The sequence below is a fragment of the Belonocnema kinseyi genome, chromosome 4 (genome assembly GCF_010883055.1).
Source record: "Belonocnema kinseyi isolate 2016_QV_RU_SX_M_011 chromosome 4, B_treatae_v1, whole genome shotgun sequence".
NCBI lineage: Eukaryota > Metazoa > Arthropoda > Insecta > Hymenoptera > Cynipidae > Belonocnema > Belonocnema kinseyi.
In genome coordinates this window covers 46896796-46917583 of record NC_046660.1, presented here as the reverse complement: position 1 = coordinate 46917583, position 20788 = coordinate 46896796, and the positions used below count along the sequence as shown (strand labels likewise).

The window sequence follows — 20788 nt, the reverse complement described above, 5'->3', positions numbered from 1 at the left end:
CGACTCGGGATACTTATAAGATACTACCATGATTTTTTCAGATTTTTTGGTCCAAAAATAAATTAGGCCAAAAACCGGCCTTACCAACCCTCCCCCTTTAATTTTCAAAAAAGTAATTTATTTTAATTCCAAAAAACATAATTTCTGAATGAAGAATATAGTAGTTGATACTCCAATCAATAAATATTTTAAATTTTATAAAAAGAACAGTTAAATTATACCAAAAAAGACAGCTTATCAACTAAAAAAGGCACTTTTTCGAACGAAAATTTAATTTAGAGTTAAAGTAATTAATGTTCACCGAAGATGAATTTTTAAATAAGATGATGAAGTATTTCATTGAAATTACATTTCCAGTTAGTTTAAAATAGTAATTTTAAACTAAACAAAAATTTCTACAAACTAGTTATGTTTCAACTGAAATAGTTGAATTTTCAGTGAATAAAAAAATTATCAGCCAAAGAAGAAAAGAATTTTCAACAAAATAGCTTATTTTTTAACAAAAAATATTAATTTTTAATAAAAATTATGAATTTTCAACCAAAAAATTAATTTTTAACAAAAGAGTTTCACTTTTAACCAAGTGATTCAATTTTAATCCCAAAAAAGATCAGTAACCAAAAAGTTGATATTTCGGCCAATAAAGAATTTAATTTGTAAACTAAATTTTGAATTTTCAATCAAGAAGATTAATTTTCTACCAAAAAAGGCACTTTTTCGGCCGAAAATTGAATATTTGAATTTAGGCTTAAAATAATTAATTTTCAAATAAAATTATGAATGCTCAAGAAAAAAATATATAAACAAAAAGAGTTCAAGTTTCAACAAAGCAATTCAATTTTAATTCCAAAAAGATCAAAACGAAAAAGTTGATACTTTTCAGCCAAGAAAGAATTTAATTTGTAAGCTAAATGATGAATTTTCAATCAAGAAGATTAATTTTCTATCAGAAAGAACAAACTTTAAACAAAAATGGAATTATTAATTTTTCAGTTTAAAAAAATGAATTTAAAATCAAAAAAAGAAAACGAATATTCAAGAAAATAGTTGAAGGGAGATTCTGGTCTTCCGTATCTTTATTTTTTTATGTAAAGTATAGAGGTTGAACTAATAAAAAAAATTTCTTTGCTTTTTATTGTTTTTTTTTTACAAAATGGCGGCCTCAAAAATGTCCTCCTTTCGAGCTTTCGCTCAAATATTTCGGGAACGGTTAACCCGAAATCAAAAAATGAAAAAAATTTATAATCTGTATTAGTTTGGCTATCGTGTGAACTACAATCAGAATTTTTTGTTGAAAAAAAATAATAAAATGGCGGACTTTTGCATTTTTTGACCTCATTCTTTCAAGTTAAATTGTTCATAACTTTGTTAAATAACAATAACTAACTAACTAATAATAACTAAAAAAATAAGCACTCTCAAAAAAATTCTCTGATTGAAAAAAAAATCATTAACTAATAATAAATCCCAAATTATAATAATCTTTGACTTTATTTTTACAAGAAGTTTCATTTATGAAAACATTCAATATCATATCAGTATTCACATACTATAAATCTAAAAATATTAACATAAACATTCCTGTTTAATATTCCTAAATATTACTTTCTGACTTTATTTTTTTCATTATTACGGAAACACTGTCATTTTCATGATTCGGGCATTTCCTACACTTAGACATAAAAGTGTGCTCTATTATAAAAACATCTTCTACGATTTTACCAGTTTCCACATTATTCCTCTTGAACTTTAATGTCGTTTTATAAATCTGACTTTTGATTTTCTTTTTCTCTGTATCATATATTTCACGGTCTACATCAACTAATTCAGCACGTTCAGTTTCTCCAAAAATATATTCACTTATCTTCTTCTCCTCATTTTCTTTTTTTCTCATCTCCCTATTACCTTTTTTTCCCGCCTCCACATTTTCTTCTTTTCTCGTCTCCACATTTTCTTCCTTTATCGTCGCCTCATTTTCCCTTTTTCTCGTCTCCTTATTTCCATTTTTTTTCGTCTCCACATTCGCTTTTTGTCTCGAAGATTTCCTTAAAGTCGGTACACGCTCTGTCACGGAATAATCATATTCAGCGTCACCAAAAGCATATTTAACTAATCTCTGCTTGCTCTCTTCTTGTCTCGACGATTTCCTTAAAATCGGTGTAGTTTCTATCGAGGAATCCTTTTGATCTTCACCAAAACCATATTTAATTATTTTCACCTTATCCGTTTCTTTTCTCGGTGCAGTTTCTTTCGATGTATCCTTTTTAGCTTCGCCAAAAGTATATAAAATTAATTTTTCCTCACTCGCTTCTTTTTTCGAAGATAAATTCCTTAAAATCGGTGCAGTTTCTATCGTGGAATCCCTTTCAGCTTCACCAAAAGTGTACTCAATTATTTTCTCATTCGTTTCATTTTTTATTTTCTCATTATTTCTTCCTTTTCCGGCGTACACATACCTGAATATTGATCTAGTTTCTATAGCTGAATCATCAGATGAAACTTCTTCGAAACCTTCATAATCCGTTTCCTTTTCAGTATCATCCGAATTACATGGAATTCTTTCTATATTTAAATCTGTTGTCTCTTCCACACTTTCAAAATCGTCATCCGATAATTCGAATCGGGCTTTCTTTCTCCGTTTTGAAACACCCTGAACAATTTCCACCTCCCAATCTGAGCCGGAAGTGCTTTCTACACCAGGTTCCCTCTTTACAGCTTTTTTCTTATATTTTCTTCGATTATTTTTCTCTTCAGACGCCGATTCTTCCATTTTCAGACTATCACCTCTCCCTCGAATAGGTAATTGTGAATCTTTTATATTTTGAATACTCGATGAGTCCGAATAGGTGAAAGATGAGGAGAACTCCCCAGGAAAGGTATTATCAATTGTTGTCTCACCTTTCAAATTTTTTAAATCTATTTCTTTATCGCGAATAAGAATTGGTTGCCAGTTTCGCGAATCGGGTAATTTCAGAGTGGGCAGAGTACCGGAAATCAGTGAACTACTTACAGTTGTTGGATACCAGGTATTTTCTGCAAAATGTTCTGCACATACTTTGAATCGCCTAGCACGAATTTCACGATAAGGAATATTTCTTAATATGGGACTGCAAACTAAGTTGAGCCACTTTTGTCCCAAATCTAAATCGCAGGGAAACGGAAACTTCGGTATGGTGGGATCTGAACTCACTTGGCAATTAGGAACTATGCAATTATACCTAGGATTCATTCTCCCATCAATTGACAAATCTGAAAAGAAGATTATATTTTTTTCAAGTGGAATTTGGTGTTTTCCTTGATTTTCTTTGATTTTTATCAGCCCCATGCATCGCTCTTAGAGTTCTTAAATTCCCGGGAATTTAAGTTCAGGTTATATAACAAAGAATATGACAGAATTTAGGAGAATTTACAAGAATAGGGTTGTTTCGCAATTTTAAATAAAATAATTTTTTAATGAATCATTTTAATCTCAATCGAAGGCAGCCCTGTGCATATCTCCATATTTCAGATTTTAACTTGACCCCGCAGCTGTCCTAAGTTGATTAGTTCCTAATTTCTCCAGCGTGGCGCTAGTTGTCCCATCACTCCCTGTTTTTACATAGAAAGCAATGGTACTAAATCACTTTTTTAATTTTTTAGTAAATAGGATGTTATTTTCATGCAAAAATTTTTTTGAAATTAAAACAATGTTACTCATTTAACATTACAAAATACTTTTCCAATCATTTTCTATGAATGCTAAATACAAACTAAGATTGATATGATCGTACAATAATCCTGGCAGAGTAGAATATATCTTAGATTTGAATTTGAATGAAAAGTAAAATATGATTCTTAAAGTTTATCGACAAAAACAAATTAACAATATTATTAATGGAATGTAAAAAAAATCCCGGAGAAAAATATGAATAGTGCTAAGTTTGAACTTACCATGTGAATACTGTCGCTTATGCGTATATAATGGATACAATGTATTTCTAATTGAATTTAACTAGATTTACATTTGAAACCATTTTATTTAATAAAATGTGAAAAATAAAAAATAAATTTTTTCAATTTCTCTTTTATCATTATATCCTTTTAAGTATTTAAAACAAATATGTTAAAACATTGGGTATATTTACATCTTGAACCTTTTTGTAAAATTATAATTTATATTTGTTCCACAGGAAAATAGTTTTTCTTCAACCATTTGAATTATAGAATAAACTATTTTAAATGTTCTTTACATATTTTTGTGTTATATGCGCATGAATAAATAGGTATTTCAATTTAAATTACATTTTTCTCATTCTACTCAATAGTGTAAGTACTCGCTAAACCCTCAAATATTAAGTTTGAACTTTTATATTATTAAAACTTTTTTCACAAAACTATTTATACATTTTATTGATGTAATATTATTTACTGCGTTTTCAGATATAAACAAAATTATAGTTAACTTTTTATTTACATTCAAATATAATATTCCACTTTACCAAGTTTATTGGGTGACGTTTTAATTCATGTTTTCCATTAGCATTTGTATACATCGTTTGGAAAATTGTTATGAAATATAAAATGAGTAGCATTCTTTTCATTCCAGTATTTTTTTTAAATGAAAATAACATGTTATTTATTTAAAAATAAAAACAAAGTGGTCTACTCCCACTGCCTACAATGCAAAAACAGGGGTGATTGGATAACTAGCGCCGCGCTGAAGATATAAGGAACTAACCAACTTAGGACACTAAGGGATCGCCATTTTGTTTTCAGATGCACAGGGCTGATCGAAGGTGCGTTATATATCTTTTCTTTTGTGTCGTTCATCAGAAAAAAATTATTAAAAATTGAAGACGGTAAAACACTTATTCAAATTGATGTCACGTGGGTGTCACGTGACTCAGAGGTTCTCATTATTATCTATCTATGTGACGATGTGAAACTCATGATAAAGAGGTTAGGCCATAGTCTGCTGAGAATTCTGACTATTTTGATTTGATAGCTTTATTTTTTAAGGTTTATTTAGAAGAAAAGTTCTCCTGTTGTAATATTTGGTTTAAGAGTCAGTAGTATGTTGCAGGAAAACAATAAGTGCAATTATTCACACATTTTGAAATCGTACATATTTACGAATTGTTCAGTACACATGACTACATCTAAATACTTTTTCAATTAATTCTTTATACAAACGTTTTTGTTTTAAATGCTTTTATAATGTTTTTAAACAATATTTTGCGACTTCTATTTTCGATGTGCATATAACCAAAAGAAAACATCGGCACAAAAAAGGATATTTGAGAATCACTGACACGTGAGCTGTAATTGGTGGAAAATCCGACCCCTTTGACGTCAAAGGGGCCCTGCAATCGACATCGTGATAGAAAATTCATATTTCAACATTAATATAAAAATAGTTGACAATATGTATAAAATATTTTATGGGCGTTTTTATAATTCGAATTTTATATACTATAAGATCCATTTATTGAAAAAATAATATCTGACTTTGGAAACAACCCTATTTAAGAGAATTTAAGCATTTATGATTTTTAACAATATTTTTATTGTTCAGGGAATTACAGTGTTTCATATACAAATTTAAAATTTTCAAATGTATTAATTTATTTTTAAAAAAAAGTTTTTCCTACTTTAGAAGATAACTCTTTAACAAAATACTGGATTTTTCGACAAAGTAATTGAATTTTTAACATAATAGTTAAAAATTAAACCTAAAGAGACAAATTACCAACGAAAAAGTGTCATAGTTTATATTTTAATAGAAAAAGAATGAAATTTATACAATAAAAGAAAAGAATTTCAAAACCAAAGAAACGAATTTCCAACAAATAAGGATGTTTTACTCAAAAAATAAATCAAATTTTATCTGAATTATTCAACCGTCAAACCAAAAGACAAAGTTTCTTTATAAAAATTCAATTTTCAAACAAAAATATGACTGTTCAACAAAAAGTTAATTTTTCACGAAATTGATGCATTTTGACACAAAAAAAGTTAATTTCAAACTAAAAAATAATTTTGTTACAAAAAAATCGACAGTTTTAACTAAAAAATATCAATCTTAAAAAAATGAAAAAGTTTCATTTTCTGTTAAAAATTGAATTCCAAAAAGAAAAGAAGTATTTTCCACTAACAGTTAAACTTTCAACTAGAGATAAGCCTTCAATAAAAAAAATTTCACAATGTAGTTTAACTTTGACCGAAGTAGTTGAATTGTCAATTAAAAAAGATTAATTTATGACAAGATAATTAAACTTTTAACCAACGAGATAACCTTTCAACTTAAAATATAAATCTTTAACAAAAAAAAGGGATTTCTTAACAAAGCAATTCAACCAAATGTTTTAAACAAATTAGTTGAATTATTAAGCAAAGAAGAACGATTTTTAACCAAAAAGTTGCATTTTCATACAAAAAGACGAATTTTTAATTGAAAAGGATGACTTTTTAACAAATTTGTTGAATTCTCCAGCAAATGGTTGCATTTTTATCAAAAAATATTAAATTGATCTTAAAGCAGAATAATTTTTTTATTACAAAAAAGTTGATTTTTTATCCAAAAAAGATTACAGTTAACTCAGTAATATCAAAAATTGCATTTTTGTAACAGAAAAATAAGTTTCTGCGAAAAAAAATTGAATTTTCAATTCAAAAAGACGAATTTTTTCAACCATAAAGGATGGATTTTTAACAAAATAGTTAAATTCTCTACCAAATAGTTGCATTTTTATCAAAAAAAGATTTTATTTCTGCTAAAGCAGGTAAATTTTAAAATAAAAAAGTCAAACTTAAAAAAAAATCGAGTTGAATTTTCAACCGAAAAGTTAACGAAAAAATGCAATTTTTTATTAATTAAAATAAATTCTGAGATTCTCATAAATTCTCAGATGGCGCCACAAAAAGTCGGTCTGACTTTTTCATTGAATTGCATTAAGAAAAAGCAAAAATAATTAAAAACTTGATGCTGTTTGCAAATACACAACAAAATTAAAGAAGAAATGAGAGTAACTATTACTAAATTTAAAAAAAAAATTAAAATTCATGAAAATATGTTGTTTAATATAAATAACATTTAATTTTGAGATGCATTTTGAAAGCAGTTCGAACTTGATATTTCGATATTTTATTTTGCTAATATTATTGATTTTATTATATATTCTAGTTAACAAAAAATATTTACTGTAAAAATTATTAATTTAACTAATGAAAAAATTAATAATATTCAAAACCTCAATGAGAAATATGTTTAAAACATGTAAATGATCAGAAGAATTAATAAAAAATATATGACTTATATCCAATATAAATAAAATAATAATTAAAATATGTAAGACTACAACTTAAGTTTCAAAGTAAAGAATCTTTGTACCTAAAAATCTTAACAATTTCTAATTTTTAAAAGGAAATATTTTTTGTAAGTAATGGTAACTGTTATAAACTCATTTATTTGTTGCTTAATCTTGAAAGATTTTTTCTCGCTGCATTCAACCCCTAATAATTTTATTAAAAAAAATTTATTTAAAGGAGATTTTGAATTAAATAGTTAATTATATTATTGCAAATCTAATTTTTAAAAAGAGTGGACTATAAGCTATTGAACTCTGTAAACAAACGTACCGTACTCATGACGCACATTGGAGGAAATTGACTTTTTTCGTTCAGCTTGACGCTCCGAACTTTTGTCTCCTCTATTTGTTTATCAATAATTTTTTCACTAAAAGTATGGAAAAACTGAAATTTTGTGCATAACAATTTTTTACGCTTTAATAACTGATCACGAAAACTTTATATTGTCTTAAATTCCACAAAAATTGTTTATCACAGTGGTTATTATAAACTATTAAATTATTTTTGTTATTAAATGTCATTCCTACATCATCGTCAATCACTTTTAGCACAACATTTTTCTTTTACCGACAATAAGACTATTTGTCAATTTGTTCATAAAATTGTTTTATAACAAATAAATGGAATAATAAACAAATTATTTGTATCCTATGAGTCCCTAAATATTCATTTAAGACAATATAAATTTTTCTTTATTAGTTATTAAAGCGTAAAAAATTTTTACGTAAAAAATGTTAGTTTTAGCGTTAAGATCTATAGAATTTAATGATCTTTAATTTAAAACAAAAAATTCAAAATCGCAAGAAAATTAAAGACTCTGGACTTTTTTGAATAAAAAAAGTTCATTCCCCCCACTGTGCGTCATGAGTACAGTAAGTTTGTTTTTAGAGTTTAATAGCTTAGAGTCTGTTTATTTTAGAAATGAGGTTTGCATAATATAATTAAATATTTAATTCAAATTCTCCTTTAAATTTAAATTTTTTAATAAAATTAATAGGGGTTGAAAGCAGCGAGAAAAAAGCTTTCAAAATTAAGTAACAAATAAATTATTGAACTGTATAAATAGCATATATGAAGTTCGGTTCAATTTAAATAAATATATACATTATATTAAATAATATTAAATCCATTTTCTCATTTATCAGTCTTGTCATTGACTTTTCACCAAATTAGTCCCTCAAACATTTCAATTACAATTACCATTACTTTTTAAAAATATTTCCCTCGAAACTTGAAATTTTGAAGATTTTAAGGATACAAAGATTCTTTACTTTGCACCTTAAGTTGTAGTCATGCATACTTTAATTATTATTGTAGTTATATTGGATATAAGTGATATATTTTTTATTAATTCCGCTGATCATGTATATGTTTTAAATATTTTTGTCATTGTGGTCTTGAAAATTATTAATTTTTTCATTAGTTACATTAATAATTTTAAAAATAAATAATTTTTGTTAACTAGAACAAATAATAATAAAATCAATAATATCAGCAAAATAAATCATAGAAATATGAAGTTCGAACTGCTTTCAAAATGTATCTCAAAATTAAATTTTATTCATATTAAACTACATATTTCCATGACTTTTTCTTTTTTTAAATAATTTGTAATAGTTACTCTTATTTTTTTATGTTTTTTTGTTTATTTGCAAACAGCATCAGGTTTTTAATTATTTTTGCTTTTTCTTAATGCAATTCAATGAAAAAGTCAGACCTACTTTTTGTGGCGCCATCTGTTGGATTAGTTTGACCGCCATTTCCCCTCTGGAGCGTAAGAAAACTACTACACATACACGGTCGAGGCAGGGGGCTGATTTTTATTCAATCATTTTAAATTGGAACACAAACAATGTTCAGGGTGGCTGTTTTAATCAGATAAAAAAATGCACTGTCATTTCCCCCTTCGCGAACATTTTTTACAGTCAATGAAAGTAAAAAATTCGAACTCTGAATCTAAAAAGGTTTCCATTTGATGTAATTAAAACTGAGCTGCAAATAGTTTTAAGCGATTTTAGGCTAGAAATATTAAAACTTGAACGATTACATTTTTATTCTAAACTAAACACTATTAAAATTAAAAATTAAATTATTTTCATTTTAAATAGTTTGAAATCCTTAAAAAGCTTCTAACTTTTATATCAATTATAAATTAATTTTGGATTTTTTTTTAGAACTTCTAAACATCTTTTTTAAATTATTCAAATACTTTCTCATTTTATTTTCATCCTGTCAAAAAAAAAAATTTTCCTTAAAATCTTCCAGATTCATTATTAACAATTTTCGAAATAATTTTAAATATGGTCTTAAAGTTAATTTTGCAACATTCTTTTGAAGATTTTCAGATTTATTCAAACGCTTCTAAATGTTTTGTTCGAATTATGCGAAAGTCTATATTTTGTTTTAAATTAAGTATACGTAGACACTTTGTATTAAATTACTTGAAATCATTTCAAATTGTAAAATAATTTTGAATCATTTCAGACTTTCTAAATCTCTCTTTAACGTACTCTAATTTTTTCTAGGAATTATAGGTGTGCAATATTTATTATACACCAAAATTTAATAATTTTATTTGTAAAATAAATTTTTTTCAAAGAAACCAATTAAAATGTTAACTTTCAAAGTTTAGCTTTTTGTTAGTTTGTAAGTATAAATAAGCCGCTTACATTTGTTTAACCATTAGGACTTTCCCATTTTAAAGAGTTTAATCTTTAAAGTTAAAATCTGGAAATTCTTAAACTTTTAAATGATTACGAATCATCTTGTAAAATCAATTATTAATAACTTGTTCATCCTTAATATATAGTTCAATTTTAAAAACCATTATAATTTATATTTACATTTCATGAACTAAAAAGTTTGTATTCAAAATTTTCGATTTCAAATTCTTTAAATGAAAAATGTACACTTAAATGTTACAATCATAAATAGAAAATTTGTTCTTCAACTGTTTATTTAAAAAACTGTTGAAAGCAAACTGGGACAGATATTGTTTCGCAAAATTTATAAATTTCCTGGTCAAAAAATAAATTTACTGTCATTTCCAAGTTCGTAAACGTTTTTTACGGTGCATGAAATTCAAAAAAGTATCGGAGAATACAGATAGACGGAATGTGATGGGATTGGGATGAAGAAAGGGAACAGATAGTAAGAAATGTGGTGCAGGGAAACTAGGAGAGGAAGGAACAGGAGATAGGAAAATAAGAAATAGTAGGAAGGAAAAAAAGATGAGAAACAAAAGTAGGGAAGAATAGGAGATTTGTTACTGGAATATAACAGGATTGGAAAGAAAGGATAGGAACTTTATGAGAAATTTGACATAATGGGATGTAGTCATAATGATGGAGACGTGGCTAGATGAAAAGGTATGGGAAAGAGTAAGGAGAAGGTTACCAAGAGGTTACAAATGGCAAGTGCAAAATACAAAAAGGAAGAATAAAAAGGGCAGAGCAATGGGAGGAATGGTGATTGGAGTAAGGAATGAATTTATAACAGGGCAAGATAAGAAAGACAGGAAAGAACAAAAAGAAGGGTTAATAGTAGAAGAAGTAATTATGGGAGGAGAGAAGTGGAAGGTAGTGGGGGTTTATGTCAATGGTGATATACAGGAGAAAGCAGATGAGATGAAAGAAATGATTGAAGAAAATAAAGAAGAGAGTAGGCTGATAATAGGTGGGGATTTCAATGCGAGAACAGTCGACAGAGGAGGAAGGGAATGGGGAGAAGAGAGAGGAAGAAAGTCCAAAGATAAGATACTAAATGGAGAGGGAAAAAAGTTGTTGAAGAGCTTGGAGGAGTTGGGATGGTATATCTTAAACGGAAATATAGAAAGAGATGAGAAAGGAGAATATACACGCTCAGGAGGTGAAAGGGAAACGGTAATTGATTATGTGCTGGTGGATGATGAGGTAAGAGAGAAGGTTAAAAAACTAGAGCTAGGTGAGTATATTGATTCGGATCACTTTTCCTTGATAGTGACATTAGAGGGACAAACAAGCGAGAGAAATATGAATAAAAGGGGATCAAATGTAAAAAGTGTAGGAAAAGGGGATTGGTCAAGGGAAGGAAAAGAACAGTTTAGAGAAAAGGTCAGAAATATCAAAATGGGAGAGGCAAATGTGGACGAGGAGATGGAAAAAATGATAGGAGAAATAAAAATAGGATTAGAGTGCACAAAAAAAAAATGAAGTCGGTAAAGAGGGAAAAAAAGAAAGAATATACTAAGTTGTGTTATCAAAAGAAAGAGGAAGAGAATAAAAGGTTTGAGGAAGAGGCGGAGAAGACTAGGACGGGAGAAGAGGTATGGAAGGTAGTAAATAGAGAAAGAAAAAGAAGAAAAAGATTAAACCAAGATATTGAAATGGTAGAATGGAAGAAATATTTTTTGGATTTGCTAGGAGGAGTAGACAGAAAAATTTTAAAGGGAGGAAAATATGGTAGAGAAAGAGATGAGGAAGAGGACATATCAAGGGAAGAAATAGTTAAGGTTTTAGGAATAATGGAGAATGGAAAGGCACCTGATATAGATGAGATTCCAAATGAAGTATGGAAATGTGGAGGGGAGGAACTAAAGGAATGGGCATGGATAATGTGTAATAGAGTATGGAGATGAGAGGAGTGGCCAGAGTTATGGAAAGAAAGAGTAGTTATACCAATAGTAAAGAAAGGAAAAGAAGAGGTTAAAGATTATAGGCGGTGACGTTGATGCCAACACTGTATAAAGTATATGTAACTATTTTGTCGGAGAGATTGAAGACAGAAGTTGAAGAAAAAAAGATCGAGTCACCGAATCAGACAGGGTTTAAAAAAGGAATGGGGGTAGTATACAACATATATGTTCTGAACTATCTAGTAAATAAGAGAATTAAAAGGGAAAAGGGGGCAATGAAAGCAATGTTCGTGGACTTAAAGGCGGCGTTTGACTCATTAGACCGAGGCGAAATAGAAAGTTATGGTAAAGAGGGGATAAGAGAGGGATTAATAAAGAGAGTATCAGAAATTTTTAGAAAGACTAAAAGCAGGGTAAAGGTAGGAGAGCAAGTAGGAGATAGTTTCTGGTTGGTGAGAGGTGTGAGACAAGGATGTCCTTTAAGTCCACTTTTATTTAATTTATTAATATCAGACTTGGAAGAAGAAATGAGGGGAAAAGGTTGGAGCGGAGTTAGGATAGGGAAGGAAAATATATATACACTGGCATACGCAGACGACATAGTGTTGATGGCAGAGGACGAAGAAGGGATGGCGGGATTAATTACAGGATTAGAAAAATACTTAGATGGGAAAAGGCTGAATGTAAATGTAGAAAAGACAAAGATAATGAAGTTTAGAAAAGGAGGGGGAGCAAAAAAGAATGGATAGGGAGATGGAAGGGAATAAAGTTAGAAGAAGTAAAAGAGTATAAATATTTGGGATATATCTTGCAAACGAATGGAGCTCATACAGCTCATATAAGAGAAAGGATAAAAAAAGCAGCAGAGGTAATGAAACAGATATGAGGAATAGGAAAAAGAAGGTTAAAAAAAATTGGAGAAGGAGAATGTGGTTATTTGATACGCTGGTATAGCCGGTATTAGGTTATGGAGCAGAGATATGGGGATGGAAAGAAATGAAAGATATTGAGTGTTTACAAGAAAGGTATATAAGGTTGACACTAGGCGCAGACTGGAGGACGCCAGGATACATGGTGAGAGGAGAAGCGCAAAGGGATAAGTTAAGTATTAGAGTGGGAAAGAGGGCATGGAAATTTGAGACGAAGCAGAGGGAGGGAAAGGGAGGGGAGTTAGCGAGAAAGTGTTTGATGGAGGCAGAATCTAGGAGAAGGAGGGCGATCGAATTAACGAGATGAGAAGAAGAAAGTAGGGAGTTCTTTAATGATAGAAATAGAAGACGGGACTGGAGTAAACTATGAAGAACTGGAAAAAAGGGAGAGGGAAGGGCAATTAATAGAAAGATGGAGGATAATTCAGGAATCAAAATACAATAAATGGTATAAGGTGATAAAAAAGGAAGGAGTGCCAAAATATTTAGAAAAGGGATTGGGAGAGAGAAGGTGGACCAGAATAGCAAGATTCAGATTCGGAAACGAGGTGAGGGAGGGGATGTACTGGGAAAAAGGAGAGAACAAAAAGTGTAGAATATGTGAATGGAAGAAGGAAACATGGGAGCATGTATGGTAAGGATGTAGGAGAGGAATGGAAGATAAAGGAAGCTGGCAAGACAATGTGGTTAAGATTCTAGGGGAGCATGGATCAGGAGAAGAATGGATGAAGGAGTTGGAGGGTGCTAGAGGGGCGAATGAGAGAGAATAAAAGAATGCATGTGAAAAAGACAAATGGAGGTATAAAAAAAAGTGAAAGAAAACGGAAATCGCTTAGATTAGAAGCGTCCTAAAGGGCACTATCGCAGCAAATAGAGATAAGGGACTAGATATAAGACTTATGTAAAAAGTTGAAAATAATTGTATATATAGAAAGGATAAGATTGAAAAAAAAATATAGATATGAGCAGAAAAATTGCATGTAAACCCTTAGGGGATACATTATGAATAAAGAAGAAGCTATAAATACTGGAAATTGAACGATTACATTTTCGTTATAAACTGAACACTTTTGAAAATAAAAGCTGAATTATTTTCATTTTCAGGGTGGCCGTTTTAATTAAAGAAAAAAATTCCCGGTAATTTCCCGGTTCGCAAAAATTTTTCACGGCCAATAAGATTTGAAAAATGAAACTATATTCTAAACATTTTTACATATAAAGTAATAAACAACAAATTAAAGCATTCAAAGTGGAACCCTTGAATTCCAAACTTTAAAAATTGAAATTTAAAAGTTTTCAATTCAAAAATTGTGTATTAAAATGCTCAATAACTTACACGTATAAACTGGAAGGTACTAAAACTTTTAAATTGAACAGTTTTAAGTGGAATGCAAATAAACTGCAAAATTTATAAATTTTATAAATTATAGAGTTCAAAGATTCAGATTAATTTCCAAAAATATAAATCCACGTTAATATTTTCAATAGTCTAAATTAAGGAATCAAGCGATAAACTTTAAAAATTTTCAAAATTATATTATTTTAAGTAAATTTTTAATTTTTTGTCAGAACTTTTAAATATATTTCAAAATGAATTGCATTTTTTCTATAACTTTTAGAAAATCCTGCAAATTTAAAAAAAAAATCAATTTCAATTGATAAAAAACAATAGAACACTTATTATTTGTAAAAATATTATAATAATATTAAAAGATATTTAGAAATTTTAAAAAGAAAAATTATTGTAACAGAAAGTTTAAGAAGACTAAGGGATTTAAAAAAATGATCAAAGAAGAACATGGAAGATTTGAAGGATTTTATTTAATTTGCCTGATTTTCAAAAATTGTAGGAAAATTTCTATTAATTTTAAAATATAGTTAGAAGTTCTGAAAACATGTTAACACACTTCGTTTAAATTACTTGAAATAGTTTCAAGTTTTTAATTAATTTTGAAACTTTTCAAAACTTCTAAATCTCTCTTAAAATTACTCAAATTTTGTCTTGAAATGTTAGTGCTTGTTATTTATACGTCAAAATTTATTAATTTAACTTACAAATTAAACACATTTCAAATAGAAAAATTAAAATTGTAACGCTAAATGATTAAAAGTTCTTCGAAAATCTAAAGATTCAAAGCTTTCTATGGGCATATTATCATGTATTTATTTTTAAGTAGAAAATAGTAAAACGCACGTTTACATTTTTTAATAGCTGAAAAAATTAATAGAAATAATATATTAATAAATTTATTTATTAAATTTAATATAAAAAATAATATAAAGGATTAAAAATATATTATTGATAAACCATGCAAATTTTTATTTAAAAATAAAATTATCGGAATGAATGATATATTAATTTCAATTCTTATCAAGACTTTCTGATTGAAACAGTTACAATCTGGAAATTCTGAAATTTTGAACGGATCTAGAATTGTTTGATCAAATCAATTATTGTTCTACTTTTATACATCAATCAATTTTTATACTAATTGTTATACAAATGTCATACTTCAATCAAATCAATCAATTATTTCTATACTTAGAGTACAGATCCATTTTTTAAATTATTTATTTATTTTTATTTACAGTTGACAAAATAAAATAATTTTTGATAATAAATTTCAACTTCAAATGCTTTTAATTTTTAATTGTTTAAATCCTCAAAACTGCACTTTAATTATTTTTAAAACTGTTAAAATTAAAATAGGGCAGATTTTTCTTCTGAAAATTCGTAAAATTCCCGGTTTCCCGGTCCGTCGGTCACCCTGTTTTTTTTTTATCAAAAAAACTCTACGATTTTAAAAACTTATAATTTTTAATTTTTTTAACCTTTAAAACTGCATTTTAAAATTCATTAAATTAAAATATATGCTTAAAAATTAAAACGCCAAAATGGAAAATTTTTTAAGTGAAAGAATTTCGAATTAAGCATTCTGAACTAAATGATATAATAATTTATACAAATCACAATTTAGGAAATTATTTTAAAACGTTTGAAATTACAGTTGGACAAAATTTTCAGAATAAAAATTTTGTAAAATTCCCGATCAAAAAATAAATTCACTGTCATTTCCCGGTTTTCCAGGTTTCCCGGTCCAGCGGCCACCCTGATTTTAAGTGATTTAAAATCTTTAAAAAGCTTCAAAATTTGATTTCAAAATCTTGACATCTACATCTTGTTTTGCATTTCTTCAAATATTAAATTATTTTTCGCATTTTTTTAGAACTTCTAAACATCCTTTAAAATTATTCGAATTCTTCTTAAATTTTGTTTACACCCTGCAAAATAAGAAATATTTCCTTTAAATTTTCCAGATTCATTTTTAACAATTTTGGAAATATTTTTACATATTTTTAAATATTTTCTAAAAATAATTTTACAAAATTCCTTTGAAGGCTTTTCTTAATTCTTAAAAAGCTTACAAATTTTCTGTTCGAAATCTGCAAAAATCTATATTTTGTTTTAAATTAGGTATACGTAGACACTTTTCTTAAATTATTTGAAATAATTTCAAATTTTTAATTAATTTTGAATTTTTTCAAACTTTTTAAATATTTCTTTAATTTACTCAACTTTCTTCTGGGAATTATAAGTATGCAACATTTATTACAAATCAAAATTCAACAGATTCATTGTAAATTAAATTTGTTTAAATAAATCAATTAAAATTGTAACTTACAAAGTTTAGTCTTTTATTCAGTTTTGAATATCAGATTTATAATTACTTATTTTACATGAACAATCAAATATTTTTAAATATAAAACAATCATTATTTTTCTCAATTATATAATTTCAAATTTCAGACTAAAATTATATTTTAAATTTAATAAAATCCTTCAGATTATGAATATATTATTTTAAAATTATTTAAAAATATTAAATAGTTTATAAGTTTCAATCAGACGTTTAGATTTGTTTAACTACAAAATCTTTCCCATTGAAACAGTTTAATTTAATTTTTTAATTTAACGTTAAAATCTGGAAATGCTTAAATTTTGAATTGATTCCGAATCGTCTTGTAAAATCAATTATTATTCGCTTGTTCAATTTTAAAAATCATTATAATTTATATTCACATTTAATCTATTGAAAAGGTTCTTATCCAAAATTTTCGATTTCGCGCGTTTCAAATTTTTTATTTTTTAAATCTTTAAACTGCATTTTACAATTCTTTTAATGAAAAATGTAGACTTAAAAATTCAAATTCAAAATGTGATATTTGTGAATGAAAGATTGTCGAATTACGCGTTATAAACTGAATGATATAATTGGAAAAGGTAGAACTTCAAATGATTATTTTAAAAACTGTTGAAAGCAAACCTGGACAGATTTTGTTTCTAAAAATTTGTAAAATTCCCAGTCAAGAATTTGGGTCCGTATCAACTTTAAAAATTAATTTTTGGCTTAAGAATAGCCATTCAGTTTCGATAAAATTAAAAATGAAATTATAATTTAAAAAATAGGTAAAATTGTTTAATGTTCAACACACAAAAAATATTTTCTTCTTTAAGAAATAAATTTCCACCAAAAAATTGAGTTTTCAAGCTAGTCAAATTTTTTTAAAAAACCGTTGACTTTGAAATCCGAAAAGATGAATTTTCAAAAAAAAATTTAATTTTGAAACAAGATTAATTTCCAACTAAATATTTGAATTAAAAAAAAAAACTTATTTTCAACCAAATAATTAAATTTTTAACCAAACAATTGTATTTTCAACCAAATTTAGTTGAATTTTCAACCCCAAAAGTTCATTTTTAACCAAGAAAGGTGACTTTTCTACCAAAAAAAGATTAATTTTCAATCCACAAAGGATATATTCTCAAAAATAAATATAATAGTTGATATATCAACCAAAAAACATTTTTATTTTGAATCAAAAACAATTTAATTTAACCAAAAGCGACGAATTTTCCACAAAAATATTAAATTTTGAACGAAAGAGAAGAGTCTTTAACCAAAAAAATGCCTTTTTAACATTGCAGTTCAACTTTCAACCGAGTAGATGAACTTTCAACGAAAACAAGATTCATTTCGAACAAAAAATATAATAGTTATTATTAAAATAAAAAATATTTTAATTTTAAATTTAAAAAAAAACAGTTGAATTCGACCAAAAGTAAGGATTTTTCAACAAATAAAAAAACAAATTAAATTAATTTTAAACAAAATATTAAAAATTTCAAGCAAGGATTGAATGTTTGAACGAAAACGATACATTTTCAAGGAAATGTATAATACATAATTGATATTTCATAAAAATAAAAAAATTATTATTTTAAATTAAAAACAATGAATATGAATTTTCAACAAAAAAGAAGAATTCTCAACTAAAATCATGAATCTGTATTTCTACAACAACAAAGAATGACTTTTTAGCGAAATAGTTAAATCTTTAACCAAGTAGTTAAGTTTCTAACATGTAATTGTTCATATTTTATTCAAAAAGGATTTTGATTTAATTTTAATTTTTTACAAAATGCTCAACTTTTCAATAAAAATATGAAACTTGAACCAAAAACAGTTGAATTTTAAGTCAGAAGTTTCAATTTTAACAAAAAAGGTTCAAAACCATATTCAACAAACAAGATGAATTTTTTATCCGAAAAATATCGATTTTTCAACCAAATAGTGACATTTTCGAACGAGCAAAAAAACGAATTTCCAACCAAAAATGATTTTTCATTAAATGAAAAAAAAATAAAAATATGCAAACTATAATTTAATGAGAAAAATATCTTTATATAAATGCATTTTCCCTATGTATCTCTAGAAAATTCCAGATTTTTGAAAAAGTATCTAAAAAATGTGTTTTATTTATCAGGAAACAACAAAACAATTTAGGAGAAATTTAAGTCATTTTAAAGAATATGTAAAACTTAAAAAATATTTTCTCTATTTTCGGTAAACTTTTAAGTTTTTAAAACATTTTTAATCCGTTCAAAACTTCTGAAATTCATAAATATCTTGTTAACTAACACCAATTATTCCTGAAATTTTCTTTAAATCTTCCGGATGTTTTCGACATTTTTGGATTTTTTTTGTAATTTTTTAAATAATCGTTTTAAATCAATTTAAAAAGTCTTTAAATAACCAAATCTTCATTTTGCTTCAACTTTTTAAACTCTTTTTAAATCTAAAATTATTTTTCTTTTGAAAAAATCTAAATACATTTTAAAATAATTCGACTTTTTCCTCAAATTTGTTTTAAAAATTCTGCAGATTGAAAAAAATTTGTTTCAAAATTTTCAAAAATCTCCAAATTTTTTAATCAGCTCTTCCTGTAAAACGGTCACCTTTTTGATTAAAAATACAACTGCCTTATAAAAAATTAATCTCTTTCAACTTAATATTAATTTTGTTTGTTAAAAAATCACAGTTGTCAATTGAAAATTCCACTGTTTTGTAAAAAAATTGTTGTATCGAATCAGGAACTCAACAATTGGGTAGAAATTTGGTTAAAAATCTATGTATTTTGTTAAAAATTCATCTTTTTTATTAGAAAATCAATTTTTTTATTAAAAATAAACTAATATAAGTAACTTTAGTTGAACATTCTGCTTTTTTTGTAAAAAAAGTAATTTTTTAAACGGAAAATTGGACTATTTTGTCGAAAATTTAACTGTTTTACAGAAAATTCATCTTTTTGTGTCGATGGAAATTTAACAATTCCATTCTTGGGTTAAAAATTGACTCATTTTATTTAAAAATTCCATTATTTAAATTAAAAAATGTTTGAAGACAAAAAATATGAACTGAAAAATAATCAATTAACATCTCACCATTATTCAAAGTACTTAAATGAAAACTTATTTAATTTGTTAAGAATTCGCCTATTTTGATATAAAATTAATCTTCTTGTTTAAAAATTCAACTCCTTGGTTAAAAGTTCTTTTTTATTTAATTCACAATTTTATTTGGAAGTTCGTTTTGTTTTATCATTAAAAAATTATTTTTCAACTGATTGGATGTAAATTAACTTTTTTATTAAAAATGTATACTCTCTGGTTGAAAATTTAACTGTTTTATAGAAATTTAAAATTTTTGTATTAAAATTTAACAGCCCTTTGTATAAAATTAAACTATTTGGTACAGAATAAAACTGATTTCTAGAAAATTATTTTTTTTAATTGATTCCGCTCCATGAAACATTCATATTTCAAAGTAAATGCCTAAAAATCAAAATAACAATGATGAAAAAATTCAGAAAAATGTATTTTCACTGAAAGAAGCGTCCGTTCAAAAATTCTTTGGCAGCAATGTTATTTGTTTTCTGATTTAATTTTAAATAAACGCGATTTTGAAAATTGTGTACTTTACTCCTTATTCATATACACCCTTGAATTAATCAAATTAAAACTAAAAGTCTACAAAATAACCAAATATTTACCAAATATGAAAAACAAAATCGTAACCTCAAATTGGAAAATTGACGAAGAATCAATAGATGGTTAACTAATTAAGTTAAACATTTGTTTGTTACCAACGTTGAAAAAATAATGCATTAATGCTCACCTTTTCTCCTAAATATAGGTAATTTTACGTAAGTGCAGAAAACATTGTATAATATTTATTTTTGCGGAGTTTGAGGGGTTGTTTACTTAAATCCTCCCCTTGCATCTGCATTCATTTTTTAGTTTGCGACGCCTGTGAGATTTATCTCGAAACTCCTCTAGAAACGTTTTGGACTTTGTGAGCCGCCAGATAGCGCTAGCTGCCATAGCCAAGGTTCCGCGAAAATTTAAATTAGATACATGAAAAATGGCATTTTATATACCAATTACTAATAAAGATGTTAAGTTAATTTTTTTATACAAAAAAATGGTCAACAAATAGTTAAAACTAAAAAGAAAAATTATTTTAAACCATTAATTTTTCATCAAAAAGATGAAATTTCA

General features: G+C 26.7%; 1 protein-coding gene across 1 annotated transcript; it reads right to left on the bottom strand.

Annotated features, from left to right (window-relative positions):
* Window positions 1–1472: 1472 nt before the first annotated feature.
* LOC117171896 (vicilin-like seed storage protein At2g18540) lies at window positions 1473–20325 on the bottom strand. Its single transcript, XM_033359544.1, has 2 exons — window positions 20281–20325; window positions 1473–3249 (listed from the first exon to the last, which is right to left on the bottom strand). The coding sequence occupies exon 2, from the start codon at window positions 3227–3229 to the stop codon at window positions 1595–1597; it is 1635 nt and encodes a 544-aa protein (XP_033215435.1). The 5' UTR covers window positions 3230–3249; window positions 20281–20325; the 3' UTR covers window positions 1473–1594.
* Between the last annotated feature and the right edge of the window lie 463 nt (window positions 20326–20788).

Excerpts from the sequence above, each read along its gene's own strand:
- LOC117171896 (XM_033359544.1), bottom strand. The coding sequence starts at position 3,229 with ATGAATCCTAGGTATAATTGCATAGTTCCTAATTGCCAAGTGAGTTCA.